General features: G+C 45.4%; 1 protein-coding gene across 1 annotated transcript in view; it reads right to left on the bottom strand.

Annotated features, from left to right (window-relative positions):
• Nucleotides 1-3810: 3810 nt before the first annotated feature.
• Nucleotides 3811-16271, bottom strand: part of TEKT3 (tektin 3) — a 100372-nt gene continuing 87911 nt past the window's right edge. The window contains exons 2-8 of the mRNA XM_085298311.1: nt 13284-13891; nt 12369-12452; nt 10071-10141; nt 9612-9755; nt 8031-8253; nt 6696-6850; nt 3811-4147 (exon numbers count right to left, since the gene is read on the bottom strand). Of these exons, the coding sequence (XP_085154437.1) occupies nt 3931-4147; nt 6696-6850; nt 8031-8253; nt 9612-9755; nt 10071-10141; nt 12369-12452; nt 13284-13862 (1473 nt within the window). The 5' untranslated portion in view covers nt 13863-13891 and the 3' untranslated portion in view covers nt 3811-3930. The remainder of the gene's footprint in view (nt 4148-6695; nt 6851-8030; nt 8254-9611; nt 9756-10070; nt 10142-12368; nt 12453-13283; nt 13892-16271) is intronic.

The raw sequence follows: 16271 nt of genomic DNA, 5'->3' as shown, positions 1-16271 counted from the left end.
TTTTATTAACTTATTTCYTTTGCTCCAGTCAGTAAACAATTGATTTACAATTTACAAACCCAGCTATGCAGGGTTTATTGGAACGATGCAGGAAATCTGGCAGTAGGGAGGGTGGGAATATGGCTGTGGGATACGAAGGAATTTCCACAAACGAACTTTCTCAGCAGCTTGGCTGATAAAAYGAGCAGTAAAACAGCAATAAACAGCAATAAAAGCAGACAAGTCATCCTGAAGACCGAAAGCATTTAAAGAAAGGAAACAGATCAAATCGATGCAGAAAGGCAGTGAGATGGGAAAGGATAGTACTATCTAAAAGTGAATTAAGAAAACAAATGGTGATACAAGCCAAAGGCATCTCTCACATTAGAAGCAGGAAGGCAGGATGGCTGTTTTATGTACCTGGTAGAGATCAAATATGTAGACTACTGGGCTGTAACCTTAAAAATAACCCTGCAATGATCTCACAGAGAAGTTTTACTCACCAGCAACTCAGTTGTGGGGAAGTGAAATCCATCYCTGTGCATAGGGACTGCAGGAGACCCTGCAACAATCTTAATGTCTATAGGGATTTCATCCCCTAAATCTCTGGAGACTCATTTTGCAGGAGCTTTGTGGCAGGGCTGGCTCTCATCATGGGATGTGCATAGGACATACTTTGAGGGGAGGGGAAAAAGAGGACTTGAACTGAAGCACATGTAGGTTTAGCTAATCCAAGTGCCTGGGCGATTTTAGARTTTCAGCTATCAGAAGAAGTAACGTGCATGTTGTTGACTTATGGAAAGCTGGCGTGAAGGGAAGGAAAACCCTGAGGGAGCTGGGAATCCTCTAATGCCTGGGAAATCTGCTGCAGGAAAGCAGAAAGTATTTATTAGCGAAATTAGGGAGGCTGCAACTGAAATTCCTCTGGTTAAGGCTCCAGTGGGGAAAAGCACTGCATTGCCAGTGAGTGTAAAGAAGCATCAACAGGGATAACACGGGAGACTTCGGGTGCTGACTGYACCACGTGTGCACTCACAGTAGAACGGGGCTCTGGTTTTGTATAATCTGACTCAAAGATGAAGGCGGAAGTGCAATGAATGTGAACTTGCCACTGACGCCAGAATTTCACTCCAGGGACTTAAAAGCATGAGCTTTTCAAAAGCGACTGTGGATGCCTCTACTACTTAGCGCTTCACTTGGGACAAGTTCACAGGGCCCATTTCTCCAAAGAAGAAAATACACATCTGAAGCTAGGCTTCAAAATAGCACAGCAGCCAAAATCACTAGGATTTGTGAAAATCTTGAACAAAGAAACACAGGGTGAATAACAGTATAAACAAGCATGCGGCATGAAGGTCAGTGAGGAAGCTACTGAAAACTGGAAGGCACTATGAGTTCAACAGACCAAAGACTTATTTTGGGATRTGGTGGGGAGTCAGTTGTCTGGTGAAGCGCCAAAAGGTGGGAGGGAGATAAATGGAGAACGGGAAGGTACACGGCGCTAGACAGTCTTTTCCAGTTACTGGCGTATCTTCTCTTTTGAAAGGGAAGCTACAGTCTCCTATGTGCTTTGCCTGTAGCTCCAAAATGCACGTAAAGTGAGGAAARCCTATTTTTACTCTACAAGTGCTAGCAAAAAAAGGTTAAAAAGGCAACTGTTTCCTGTTTGGGACTGCTGCCATGAAGAGAAACGCTGCCAAGATGCAGTTTGGGGACAGGACCTTGCTGCAGGTTAGAGATCTTGAACATGGCCCGTGGGAGAGTGGAGCAACCACAGCKGGGGAACCAGGACAAGTTAGCAGGTCTGTCTGGCCCTGTGCTGTGGGAGAGAGTCATCTGAGGGTGTAAGAGAAGAAAAGCTGCTCTCAGCTCCTGAGAGCCCACATACTGAACCAGAAAGTTCATGGCTAGGAATCTTAAGGGAGGGGAATGGAACTGAASTTCTCATTTAAGATTTTTGGTACTTAAATGCTTTAGGCTGAGCTCAAATCTCARCATCAGTGCCACCATTGAGCAAAAAAACACAAGCTGTCTGCCAAAGGGCTACAGATAATCTGTGCTGGATGAGTACAAGTCTCACAGTTCCTGCTAACTCCAGGAATGTGCTTTGAAACTCGATAAATCRTGGGATGTGATCATGGTTACATGCAAGCCCAGGGTGAGCACCACATCTACCTCTGGTCCCTGTTCTTGTGACTGCTGCTTAATTTCCACTGTGAGCAATAAAGCTCGCGAGACTACTGCTCTGCAGGAGCACAGTGCCAAGGGGCTTCCCCAGGGTGCTCAGCTCACTGAAAAAGCTGCAAGAAAACTCTCCTCTCTGTCCAAGCTGCCAGARTGCTGATGAAGAAACTCTTGGCTGGAGATCTCTTTGCTCATGGTGCTTAATGATCATTCAGCGCTTGTGAAAGATCTGCTTTATTTTCTGTCTGGCTGATGCTAGCTGTGCAYGAACCCAGTGAGAACTCCATGGCACCTTGCTCACTGTCAGACTCCGACACTTCACCCTTGGGGTGCAGCCTCAAGACTGCAGATGGAAGATGAATCTTCATTTTCACCAAATTAGGGGCCACATTTGTTTTAGAAGGGGATGAAGAGTTGAAAACAGTTTTAAGAAAAAGGTTTAAGAGTTTTCTGCAATTTAAAATGCTAATGGCCTCTTTTTTRCCTTTTTTAAGCTGCTGCCTATCCATAACCTTCTGCATTCCTCTAGCAGATAAGGGTGAGACAGATAATTACAGCATAACAGCCAGCAAAGCTCTCCTCTACTGACAGCGGCAGAGATGTTGCAATGGAGTTAAACAAAACAACATCGTGTCTAGTTATGTAAGGGGRTTTTCTTATTACATCAGTATAAATAAGACTGGAATGAGTTACAACACTGAAGCTAGAGTAAAGAGAATTACATCCAACTTTCTCTGAATGTTTAAGAAAAAAAAATTGAACACAGATGCAATACATATTACCCAGCTGAGTSCAACCTTCTGATCCTCTTCAGCAGCACCTGGCAGCAGCTGGCTATCCTCTTATGCTAATTATAGCAGTAATTATTTCAGATTGGAACTTAGTTTAAAAGTTTCAGGAGTGTCTAAGTGATGTATGAGTTGAAGGACCCATTTCCAAAGTGACTTTGACAATGAATCTCAAATTGATTAAAGATTTATCTGTCTAAAAATTGAAATACTCAGTAAGATAGGTCTGATTGACAGCAACATAGCAGTTAATCATTGCAGTCAGGGTGGCTGACTGAAAGATTCATTCATATCCTTATGTTCAGAGTGCTTCAGTGTTTCCACCAACAAACAAAATACAAGAGTTTAAATTAGGAACCATTTCATACTTACAAACATAGTACTTTCTTCAGTTAGCTGGTTGAAAGTACTTCCTTGTTTTAAGACCCTAGCACTGACATTTTAGATGACATTTAGATCTTCCAAAAGTGAGCAAATTATCATATATAGAAATCAGCTTTAAAGCAGGTTTTTCTATTTATGAATAAAACAAACCTGCAATGGTCTACAGGATATTTTGTTCTTCTGCTGCACCACTAAAAATACATGGTGGATGTCATCACTTAATTGCTCTGATGACTAGTTTTAGTTCCCCTTGTGCTTTTTCCACATCAAATATACTCAAAAGGAGGAAGACTCGACACTTTGTTTCTCCTAAAATCACAGATTGAAATGGCAGGAATGAATCCACAAGGGATTTGCTCTCAGTGTCATACAGGATATTTTCAGCTACTCTCTGACACACTATGAAAGAGCAGTAAAAAACGGAAAAAAAAGATGAAAAAAATCCCAGTAGACCATATAASACACAAAATGACCATTTAATTTCTACTCTGTGCTTTCATTAGTAAGTGAAAGTACGACCACATATTTTCAAAGCATCTTAGCACAGTTGAGAATACATCTCCCCAAAGATACCATGAGTTAGTCTAAGAGGAGACTAAATGTAACCCACCAGGCGGAGAGCATTGGGGAAGGTCTTGCGCATCCCCATACACTTCTCCTGGTCGATGAAGAGGGAATTTGCCTTGACAGCTAGGTCATGCTCCAAGGTTGACTTGGTGTGAACCAACATTTGCAGTGTGTCCTCGGCGTCCCTCAACCTCTGCTGAAGGCTCTGGATCGTRTCATCAATTTCATGGACCTCACTGATGAGGCTAAAAAACACCAAGAAACCACCACTGTTAATGGGTACCAGGATGGAGGTAGCCTTTCACTGACGTGTTTCTAGCAGTGTGGCTGATAGGCTCCTTGGCACAGGATTTCCCTCTTCAGCATGTCCAGAGTATAACAAAAAGGAAACATTTCTGGCAGACACRTATAAAAATGGATAGCAGGGCTCCTCCCGATTTCAGCTGGGTGGCACGATTAAGTGTGCAGCCAGGAAACTGCTCTAAAACTTTGGTGAAGCACAAGACCGTCTCCCAGAACAGCCTGTGCCCCCAAGAGGAGGGACAGGCAGCTGTGGTTTCCGGTTCCCGTTCTAGTTTTTCTGCTTTGTTGCCTTGCCTCTGGGATTTCTCTGTGCAGGGGTCCTCCCCACACCCACAGACATGCTGCAAAATGAGGAGGACTGGGTGAGGTTGAAAGTGAACTTGGAAACAAGAGAATGATGGAAAAAACAAAGTATATGAGATGCTGAGAAAAGAGGCTTAAGAGAAATAACTGTATTTGCAACTCATGAACAGAGCTCAAAAATTAGTTTTAAAAGACAGAACGTCAAATCATGGCCAGAAGGCTTCTCAGGAGGATTCCGTGCACCAGGGCAGGAAGASACAGAGAAGGAAGCAGGTGAGCTTTCCCCATTTTTTCTTCCCTTTGCTAAAAAAAAAAAAAAAAAAGAGAGAGAGAGAGAGAGAGAGAGACAAAAACCCTGCCAGAGTTACAGACTTTACAACTCCCAACTTCTCCACCCCATAACATTGGCCAAGTCAGATTTGCATTTCTTTTTGAGCCTAGGCAAAGAGCAGCAGCAAGGTGATCTCTAAGGGCCAGAGAGACCACTCCTCTATTTGTGAAMAACTGTTACTTCTGCCTTTTTGGGGAAGGAGCTTTCTTTGGTTTTCCTCCTTTCAAAGTACATGATACCCTGGAAAGGCCAGCTGCAGGCCCTACAGAGCACCCAGCACAACACATTCCTGACAAACCTCTAGGTTTCTATCAGACGTTGGGTTGTGGTGCCAGCAAATTCTTGCTTTGCAACTATCACACCCAACTGACTGCCAGTGGGACCAGAGGAGCTGGGAGGGGAAGGGGGAGGGGGAAGAGGAAGGGAAGGAGGTGGTGGAAGAGCAATAGTAGGAGGAGGAGGAGATGAGGAAGGAAATCCTGACCAAGCCTCTCTTGCGGAGAATAAAGATAAGGTGATGCAGGAAGGCAAAGGAGAAATGCTTGAGCCAGCTGTTCCAGCCTTGTGTCAATGGACTCCTGCAAMCAAAAACTTGGTTGCATTTTCCCACATCTCCAGGTTTAGAGAGATTTAGACAGCTGGTCTTCCTGCATCTTCCTTGCATCTTCCTTTCATGTAACTATTTCAAAGGAGCCTGCTAAGCATTCTCAAGGTGATGCTGTAGGAAAGTAAAGGTCCTCTCCTTCAAGAGAGGGCACATCCAGCCCCCAGAAAGTGGGCAGGAAGGAAGACAATGTTCACSCAAGAGGGAACAATTCAGCCCCTTATGGGGCAGCATCAGACTGTACCTGCTCACAGTGTGACCATAGAATCATAGAATCAGTAAGGTTGGAAGGGACCTCTGGGAGATCATCTAGTCCAACCCCCCTGCTCAAGCAGGGTCACCTAGAGCACGTTAGGCAGGGTTGCATCCAGGCAGGCTTTGAATATCTCCAAGAAGGAGACTCCACAACCTCTCTGGGCAACCTCTTCCAGTGCTCYGTCACTCCCACAGTGACATCCCTCCTCACATTCAGGCGGAACTTCTGTGGTTCAGTTTCTGCCCATTGCCTCCTGTCTTGTCACATGGGACAACTGAAAAGAGTTTGACCCCCTCCCCTTGACACCCTCCTTTCAGACACTTATACACATTGATGAGATCCCCCCTCAGTCTTCTCTTCCCCAGGGTAAACAGGCCCAGCTCTTGCAGCYGTTCCTCGTAGGGCAGATGCTCCAGTCCTCTRATCATCTTCGTAGCCCTATGCTGGACTCTTCCCAGTAACTCCGTCTCTCTCTTGTCCTGGGGAGCCCAGAACTGATGCAGTACTCAAGAGGAGGCCTCCCTAGGGCTGAGTAGAGGGGCAGGATCACCTCCCTCAACCTGCTGGCAACACTCTTCCTAAGGCACCCCAGGATACCATTGGTCTTCCTGGYCACAAGGGCMCAYTRCTGGCTCATGGTCAATGTGTTGTCCACCAGCACTCCCAGATCCTTCTCTGCAGAGCTGCTCTCCAGCAGGTCAGCCTCCAGCCTGTACTGGTGCATGGGTTATTTCTCCCTAGGTGCAGGACTGTGCACTTGCCCTTGTTGAACCTCATGAGGTTCCTCTCCACTCAGTTCTCAGTAGCCTCCTTTGTGGATATAAAATTGTCACAACATCCAAAGCCTGGGGTAATCACTCCTTACTTTCGATTATATTATGGCATTTAAGGAAAGACTATTTAGAAAAAGACCTATTACTAACTTTGTCATCCAGTGATGCTCCTGTATGCTGCTGGCTCCTTGAGAACAGGCACAGCCCTGCACTCCAGCCTTACCGTATCTGGGCACTATCCCGGCACAGCTCCACRTTTGGTCTCCGCGTGCGCTCATCCAGCCGAGTGTGGGCCACTTTTAGTGGTGGTCCTTTGTCCCGAATGGCTTTTCGAATAGCTTCTATGCTCATTTCAGTCTGGAAGATTTCCTGCAGAGTCTAGCATTTAAAAAATAACAAATGCATGAATTACAAAATATATTCTTGACACATTCTCAATATTCAATGTATTCACGATATATTCTCAAATGTCAACATCTTCTTCCCTTTTCTCCTGCCTATCTGTAGAAAAACCCAAGTTCATTAAGTAGACCTTCCTTTCTCTTCTAGTGCAACTGCAATATGCCTGCAGCTGGTTGGTGGGTTGCTTTTTGATCTGGGTGAAGATCTATGGCTTGCAACTTCCTCCATTCACTACCTGCTGTCCCCTATGTCCCCTGTGGAAGGAGGTGGATGCAGCACTCCTGTCTGGAGCAGGTACAAGGCTGTTACAGTGTCTTGTACCGCTGCCACTCCACCACTTACGAACGCACAGATCCAACAGAGATTTAATCTCAGGGGAAAAGCTTCTCATTGCTGTAGCTGTCACATCAGAGGCTTGGAGAGTGATGGATCAATTGAATTACTGCTCCCTCAAACTATTKCTTTCAGGAACTATTCATCCATCAATAGCTAATAATGGAGAGCAAGTTTTTAGTGGAGTGTCTTTTAAAGGTGTGGCATCAGCCTGCATTGCTGAAAACCCAGCCCAACCCAGCCTCTGCTCAGTCAATCGATAGTGGGCTGAACACCGAGCACTTTTTAGGAAACTTTCTGCAAGATCCATGTGTCTAAGCCACATACCCATGGCTCTGATTTCAATTCATCCTGCTCAGCAGAGCAATGCACAAAACACACAGATACCCGCRCAGCAAACACAAAGTGCTAAGATTCAAAGTAATTCTATGAAACTCCAGACAGGCATCCTGGTAGAGAGATAGTAAACACTTTATACACAGTGACAGTTTCTGAAATGACAACTAGGAAATGCAACAAACATTTTCATTTTCTGCTAAAAATCCTCCTCRTGTTGCCAGGTTGTCAGCTAGGATATACTGTGAAACAGTTCGGCAAACAAAATACAGTATTGTTTGACACGAAATAACAGTGCAAAGTCATTCTACTGGAAAAAAATACCCCCAATACTTTGGATTTCAAATAGAAAATGATTCTATAATCCAGATTCCTGTGGAGACCATTCCTCTATTTGGGCCAGATCCTCATGGAGGGTCAAGCTCTGGCTTTGGAGGTATAATTCATAAGTCACAGTTTTGCAACAAAAGTGAAGGGTTCAGGTTACCTTAGCCAGATGAGTCTGAATCTTATTTCTGGCATCTGCTGTCTCTGCAATGCGATTGGTGAAKGCAACATTCACTCTGTTAAACTGGTTCCACATCTCATTGGCGGTCACCACCAGCAAGTTCTCGATGTCTCCCCGCAGCTTGGAGGAGGCAGCCCGTTCGCTCTGGGAGCGCWGAATATTATCGTCTGTAAACTTGGCCCAGGATTCTGGCACAGAGATCCTGGGGAAAGAAAAGGAGAAGACCATGATAACACCATGCCACTGAGGATGACTATAGGCAGTCACAGATCCTGGCAGGGAGGAGCTTGGATGAAACACAGCTTTAAGGAGAATCTAGGCTCTTAATTTGACTGCGTGTTAGTTAAACATCTGGATATGGTTTGCTCAATAATGCTTAGCAAATAGTGACACAGTTGTGAAAACAACTCTGATTTTTATGAAAGCTCCAATAAAAAAAAACCTCAAAAGTGCCTAGATAATAAAGATTTTAATCAGACCTCGTATCTACAAACATATTAATGGTATTTAAGTGCCAAATGATTCACAACTTCACGACAACACATGCATTGCAATCAGTTGATTTTGCTGCTAATTTATGAATGCTAGATAATACTTGATTCCGTATTTGTGCATTCAGAATGAAGTTCATGTCTGTACAGTAGTCTAGAACAAGGTCAACAAAAGACTTAACTACCGCATAAGCTCCATTTAAAACATGCTGATTGTCTGCACATTTTACCCCCTCTGAATTTTAGTGTCAGTCCTTTGCAAACCATTTGGCTGTCTAAATATGTCTGAGCTCCACTCTGAATAATTATTYAAACATTAGAAAAATTGAATCAATATATGCCACTCCATAAACTGCATGTGCCTGTGTGAGCAACAGATTTATTCCTTTAGCCCTTTGCCAGTTACAGCACATTTATGTGAGGGCTGGCTTAGGTCACCGTTCATTTATTGCAGAGTCAAAGCTGAATTCCTGGCATCCAAAAGCAGCTGAACTGTATCCCAGCACTGCTCCTCTTTCTTTCCTGAACTCCCATGTCATTTAGACTTCCTGCCAGGCCTTCTCTGCAGAGAGGTAAAACCCCTAGACTTTATGTTAATGAGGAGCACTCAAGCAAGAACTGACACATCTTTGAAAACRTGCATAAACTTAATGAGTTACGTAAATGTGCTGAGCTGAATTCCTTCGTTTTTAGGGTGATCTCCGAATGTTGATAATGTTTAATTAGATGGGAATTGTTTTGCCTCACTTTTGGCCTCTAAATGTTAGGTGTCCAACTGGAGGCAGAGGGATCTGCTGCCTTCGAAGCAAGCAGAGAGGAATGGCATCTCTGAGGCAATTCAATTCCTCCATTGGTGGCTCGGGAGGTGTGATGGGTTTGCCAGGCAGAACTGCATGTCTTTACAGAGGAGTTTGGAGGACCAGCTTCCCACCAGGAAGAGGCATAGTGCCTTGGGTGTTCAAGCTCTCCTGGCTACAGGACACTGAGCAGCATCTCCCAGGGACCCCCCACAGCTCCAGGCTCCCAGCCCAAGCCCAGCCAGCACGTGCAGTGCTCAGCGTACACTCACGTAGCATCAACCCGCTCCACCCCTCGGTAGTAACTGATGCCGTCAGAAGTGTTCCTTAGGTGGTGGCACTTGTCATCGATGCGATGGGCAGCCTGTTTGTCGGCCAGGTCCTTCTCCAGCTCATGCTGGGCTGCCCTGTCAGACCTTCAGCATGAGAACAACCACTGTTAGTGAGGATGTATGAGCCTAACATGTCACATTACCCYCCCGCCTCATTTCCAGCCACTCCCACCCCAGTGGCTACATGCTCCCTGAGATCATTGTTGCGTGTTTGCCTTACAACCTACACTGGTCTGGCACCTACAGGGTGGGAATAAAGGTAGAGGTCTGTTGCAGGTAAAAGAAGGGGTATGTCGGAGTAAAGGTAGCAGTTTGTTGAGGTAAAGGTAGGGGTCTGTTGGGGGTTYACATGACAACTCAGGTGAGCCCTGAGAGGTGAGATATGGAGCTCCTCCTCACGCGAGTTGGGCGATCGCCTTATCCAGGTACCGCTGCATCCTCTCCTGACACGACCTGATGACATCGATCTCCTGGGCAATGACAAACCAAGTTGGCATCAGTATCTGTGCTCTTTCATCCTGCTTATGCTCATCCCCCCAGGCCCCCCACCCCAGCCTTGCACAGCAAGAACTTTCCCATTTGTCTTTTCTCCTAAAACAAGCAGGTCGGGAGTGGAAAACATCCTCCTCCTCAACTCCACACATTCAGCTGAGCCAACACAYGGTGATTGTAAGGGGAGACAGGCAGGTGTCATTTGTCATTCATCCAAGAAATGAGCTGAAAGGTCCTCAACCCGCCACTGGCTCACTGGTAGAGACTGGTGCCAAATTCCTGTCCCCAGGGAGCAAATGGGGAGCCAGGGGAGCATCTCATCTCTGATTTGCTGTGGGGACAGCTTGGTCATCATGGTAGTGTCCAAAGGGTCCTGTCACATCCTAGTCACCCCCAGTGGGAGGCAGCTTTGCCAGCTATCCCAGGAATGCCCTGTTATGCCCAGAATTAACCCTGTCTGTAACTCTGGAAAGGCACAGCCTCGATGGTCTCCTTAGGGCATACCTTGTTTTGACTCAGTTCACCCATCACCCCTGCAGTGGAGAATTGCATGTTTCCAGCTGCCTGATCCTTTGTGGCTCATCTCAATTCCCTGCACCTGCGTGCCGGGTTGCAGAGCTCTGGCCATATGCTGTCCGTGTAGACGACGGGGACAGCCAGCACTGCCGTGACAGTCAACACGCTCTCCCTACTTTCCGCTGCCATGGYCACAATGCTGCGGATTTATTCATGGACTCAGATCAGTCACACAACAGCTACTCCTGCTGCGGCAATGGCCTTTGCATTAACTTTCAGGGCCCAAGGGTGGGTTGCCAAATATTTTTTTCATCTTGACATCAATGCCAAGTCCTGATTAGTTCCACTGCATGTGGGCAGGGACTGCTCCTGACCTGGGATAAATTGGCAGAGTGGTTATCTGGATCAGCAGTATTTCAATGTGCCCATCCCAGATCAGAATCTACCCTTTCTGCCCTCAGCATATTTTCTCTCCAGGAGATATCACAGAGGATGAGAGTAGATGGATTTTGCTTTGACATAAACCCTCAGTCATTTCTAATAAACATTCGGCTCCACTGAAAAAAGGCATATGCTGCACTCTCAGGTTTCTCTTGATTTTAGCAAAGGTTTACTGAATTTCTGAAGCCCCAGMTACTCGAGGTAGGTGATTAGCCCTTCAAAAAGAAAAGTTTTAGGTCCTCTTGTCTGCAGAAACCAGCTGAAAAGCATGGCCTAAATATGTCCTGGACATTTAAAATCCAGAATGCCATTAGGGAGACACCAACTCTGATCATTTTCCTAAGAATCTCATGACCTTTAGGTTCATCTTCTAATTTTTTAAGGCTTGACTCATAAGAAAAAAATCTTCACTGAACAGTGGCTTCACAGTCCCAAGGGCTGTGATTTCCTTCTKAGTTTCACAAAGCCTTTGCAGTGATTATATTTCACCATACTCTGCATTAGAATCCCATCTTTGGTGCCAACTCTTGTCTTGCTTTCTTTTTGCTGGTAATTTAAAGCAGGTAGGAGGCACGTGTTTATAATTTCTGTAAAATACATGGTGTAACTGCAGGTAGTGGCCATTCTGTGCAGCCACACTGGACTGTGTGCACAAGCAAAGCAAAGCTGGGGGTAGGTGTAATATCTTCTATTAGACCAACAAATATATTTGGAAAAAACAGACAAGCTGTCGGGCACATACTGCTATTTCTCAGTGGGAATTGCTCTGGTAGGAATGCGTCATTTCCTTCCTTTCCAAGAACAAGTCTTACCTATGAGACTGGGGACACATGGCTCTGCGGAGAGACACCATCCTCCAGGTCCAGCAGGTTTTGGGGGTTAAATCAGTTTGTCTTGTCAAACATTTCTGCATTGTGGTCATTATTTGTCTGAGCATGCAAGGTAGCATGGATCAGGCCCTGTGTGTCTGTGTTTCGCTTAACCAATAGCTCTTTGGAAATTATGCTCATTAGTAACTGCCAACCCAGCACTGTGTGTACCCCAGGAAATCACTGTGCCGGGCAGCTGACATCCTTGCTCTCTCACTCCACCATCCAGCCAATGGCTCGTAGGAGCAGTGTCAGTCCCCTTGCAACTCAGGACACTGATGATGGCAACACAGGTCATGGGTTAGAGCTATTTTCACCTAGCCTGCCCTGAGCAGGTTTGGCAGCCCTGTTTCCTAGCTGGCTTGGTGACAAAGCTTACTGTCAAGAGTTCTTTCTCTACGTCATCATGGACTAGGTCGATCCCCATCCTCTTCTCCCGGTGAAGCAAGCACTCTTGGGCTACCTGTTGGGTAAATAACAACACAGCTGGCTGCAGGAACAGGATGCCCATTAGGAACAGTCTCTATCTCAATTAGTGTAAGAGAAAAGAAATAACAGGTGGGCACAGGAAAAGAGGGACAGAGCTGGCCACAGCAGRGATGGCTCTTGCTCCAGTGAGGACTTTGCCATGGCTGGGGATTGAGGCTGGGTGTATCCAGGGTGTTTCTCCAGCCTCAGGGATGATACAGTAGAAAAGGCAAAGATGTGTATTCCAGAACAAAGCAGCAAAGAGAGGAAGCTGGCACTGAGGTCTGGCTGGAGGCTGCAAGACCTCTCTGGAGGTCCTTTTGGAAAAACACCTCTTCCCTTGCCCTGGGGAGAAACTGCCACACACAGGGCAGGGGCTAGGGCTGCGTCCCAGGACTTYGCTAGAGCAAAATGGCTAGGGCAGGGTTTAGCTCACACTGAACAGCCAAACTTCAACATCAGCACTAAATAAGCATGAAGGAGCCCATGTGTCCATGGTGTACTAGCAGCTGTATTCAGGGATCTTCTCCAGGCTTGACCTGATCAGAGCCTCATAGTAAGGCTTTTGTATCCCGAAACAGGCTTGTGGATATACCACTTAAAGAAATATTTGGTTAAGCAAAAGCTGTTCTGATGTGTTCAACATGTGGTGATGGGGAATGTATCAGATGGCAAGGGCTTTGTTTATTACTAACTTAACTAATGGTCTCTTAATAAAAACTTTCTAAACAGTATAGAGCTCCAGGGAAACTCAATTAGATGTTTGAATGGCTACAGATGTTAAAGTGATTGGCTACAGCTTTATCTTGCTAGAAACAGTGCTTACCTGGAGAGGGCCCTCTGTCTCGGCCAAGGCTCTTTCCAGTCGCTTCTTCATGTCTGTAAGTGCATTGGTCTCTCCAATCACCTCATCCAGCTCATGGCGGAGCTCTGATTTCCAAAATTCAATATCATTGACGCGTTCACCCAGATTTTTGGTGCTTTCTGCTTGAGTTTTCTTTGTCTGTTGATCTTYATCCTGAATCATTCTTGAAGTATCAACTCTCAGTCTCTCTGCACTGTGCCGAGAGGTCTCTGACTCCTTGTAGTTGGTCAGGTTGGACCTGTACCAGTCTTCAGGGGTGTAGCGCGTGAAGAGCGTTGTTCGATTGGAAACAAAAGGAAGCATCTTGCTGGGGGTTAACCCCTGGGAGCTTTTGGAATAGGGAGCCAAAGTTGGAATGATGCTAGCTGTTTTGTAATAGGCATCAGGTCTCCAGGGAAGGCTCAAACCTTGAGGCAAGGCATAGTGAGGAAACCGATTCTTATAGCTTGAAGCCATGGCACTGATGGCAGGTAGAAGGTTAGCAGGTGCGGATCTTGGATGGGCACAAGTTGCTGTTAAGGTAGAGCCAGCAAGCTCCATTCTTGAAAATTGCTATTCACTTATGTATCCTGCACAGAAAAGGAGAGAGAAGACAACAATCCAATTTAGTAAGCTCCTGTATTTAGATTACTTCTTATACAAACACATGCAACTTATAACACAAACAGTGATACATGCAACACCCACACATCATTCATACAGGCCTAAAACTCTGAAAAGAAAATCCCTTCTGACAGAGAAAAAATATTTGTATGTTTAAGGATTTGACTTTGTTGTTAGCATCTAATGTCAGATCTTGAAATGCAGAGAGAAACAAATCATGGCTGCTAATGAGAATGACAGATATTATGCTGTCCTTCTCCTTAGATCTGTCATTCCAGTGAAATTTTCCTTGGTGATTCTCTGCTGTTAGTTTTTGCCTTTTGGCTAGTGTTTGTGCTGATTTGGAATATTCCAGATATGATGTTGTGTTTAAATGTTCCATTTTCAGCTCTGAGAGCTACATCTCTTTGGGTATACAGCTGCTGCCAGCCCAACTCAATCTGTGGACAAAGGATTCTATCCTCATCATCTATATCTTCATTTGCATTTCACCCTTAGAGAACATCTCYCTTGACTTTTAAAGGATGAAAAATGTCTATGGCTCACCCAAGATAAAATAATAATAAAAAAAAAAACTTGGAAAGGARATACCTCACAAAGTCTTTCCAGAATGGCTCAACTGCCAGCCTTGCAGTAACCCTTAAAGGGATGAGCTCATAGGAAGATTTTGCTACCAGTAACTGCATCCTGTAGTGAGGGAGCTATTGGCCTTTTCAGACTGGGGACATTATCCACTTTTATTAGAAATATAATGCAGATAGTCAGTAAAAATACATGACACATAATCCACAGACAAACTCTCAGAAAGGTACGTTGTGCTGATGAAGTTCCTGGACGAGCATAAATGTCAGCAGCTGGTGGACTAGCCCTGGTGACTGCTCAGGAGGAGACCAGCCTTGGAGCCCAYGGCAGCAAGGGGAGGAGCCCTGCAGCAGAAAGACACTCAATCTCCAAACCTCCTGTGTCAAAGGAATTATCAGTCAGGATCATATTTTCCCAAAGTCAGTTATTKTATCTAAGGGAAATGGTCCCATATTTAACCATATTGATTAATTACTATGCCACAGAGTCCAGCATTCTTCACCTGCTCTAGCCCTAGGGACCCAGTTTGCTCCCAGCCAACTCAACAGCTTGCTCAGTGTGCCGGGAAGAGCAGAGCCTGGGAGCGTGTGCCTCCACCGCTCCACAGCTGGGCAGGGACATGTCCTTCCCCTAGCACCATCTCATCCCCTTTGCAACCCACCTGGCTCAGGAACCCCAGTGAAAGGATGCCAGGATGCTAGGACAAGAAACCCTGGACCTGACTGGTATTTGACATGATGCTTCTAGTAAATCCTATTTGTTACAGCATAAAATAAACTGTATGCTTTTAAAAAGGGGGGAGGAGGGGAGAGTCCTGTATGGAATACGCTCGCTTTTATTCTAGGATAAAGCACTTACAAAAGCAATTACATGAACAGAGATTTAATTGCTCCTCCTGGGCTATTCTGATCTATTTATATGTGTAGACAAGCTAAGAGGCTGGTTTATATTTTAAATTTTGAACTTTTCAGGAAAGAATTTCTTTCATTTTAGTCACTTCAGCAACAAAGAATGCTCCCCTCTCAACAGAAAGGCGGGACGACAATATTTCATGATTTCTTACTACAAAGCTTAAAAGGCAATAGGTGGGAAACCCATAGAGTGCTCAGCAACCTTTTCCCAAGCTACACAGCATATCATTAAATATTCAGTAAGTGATCATTCAGCTGGGATGAAAATAGAGATGAGAAAATGCWTTTTCTCAGGGACAGCCATAAGACAGCAAGACAGGGTGCATCTGACTGTGATCTAGCTGATATCACCGGATAGCGAGGGCAATGCCCTTCAAATTGGTCAGCCAGGCTGCTCACAGCCCAGCGCCTCTCACCGGAGCCATATCAGCTCACACCAGGTGAAGAGCAGATGACACAGCTCATTAGGTGCAGGGAGACCCACAGAATTTCTGGCTGCTGGTACAGATCTGAGCAGACTACTGATAAATCCCACGCGGGGGCCCCCAGTGACATGGGGTCTTTAGGCGAGGCAGATTTGGTTTTAGGGTTTCTTTTTTTGTTGTTGTTATTTTTTAACCCTAAAGAACAATGCAAATGAGACAGAATAAAATAATGCAAGTGATCAGTCAAACCAGAGAAAACTAGAGACTCAAGAGGTGACGGCAGGGGAGTAAGCCTGTCCATGAGGACAGTTCACAGCGGAATGCAAGAAGAGAAACCCTGGGATCTGCACTCAGCCCTGAGGATGGCTGTACGTGTGTTCAAATATCCATCTATGGGAGCAGGTGATCTAAGAGACWTAGGTCACTGG

This window comes from Rhea americana, unplaced genomic scaffold, assembly GCF_003343005.1.
Source record: "Rhea americana isolate MKP2758 unplaced genomic scaffold, rheAme1 scaffold_138, whole genome shotgun sequence".
Taxonomy (NCBI): domain Eukaryota; kingdom Metazoa; phylum Chordata; class Aves; order Rheiformes; family Rheidae; genus Rhea; species Rhea americana.
This window is presented reverse-complemented; position numbering and strand designations above follow the sequence as displayed.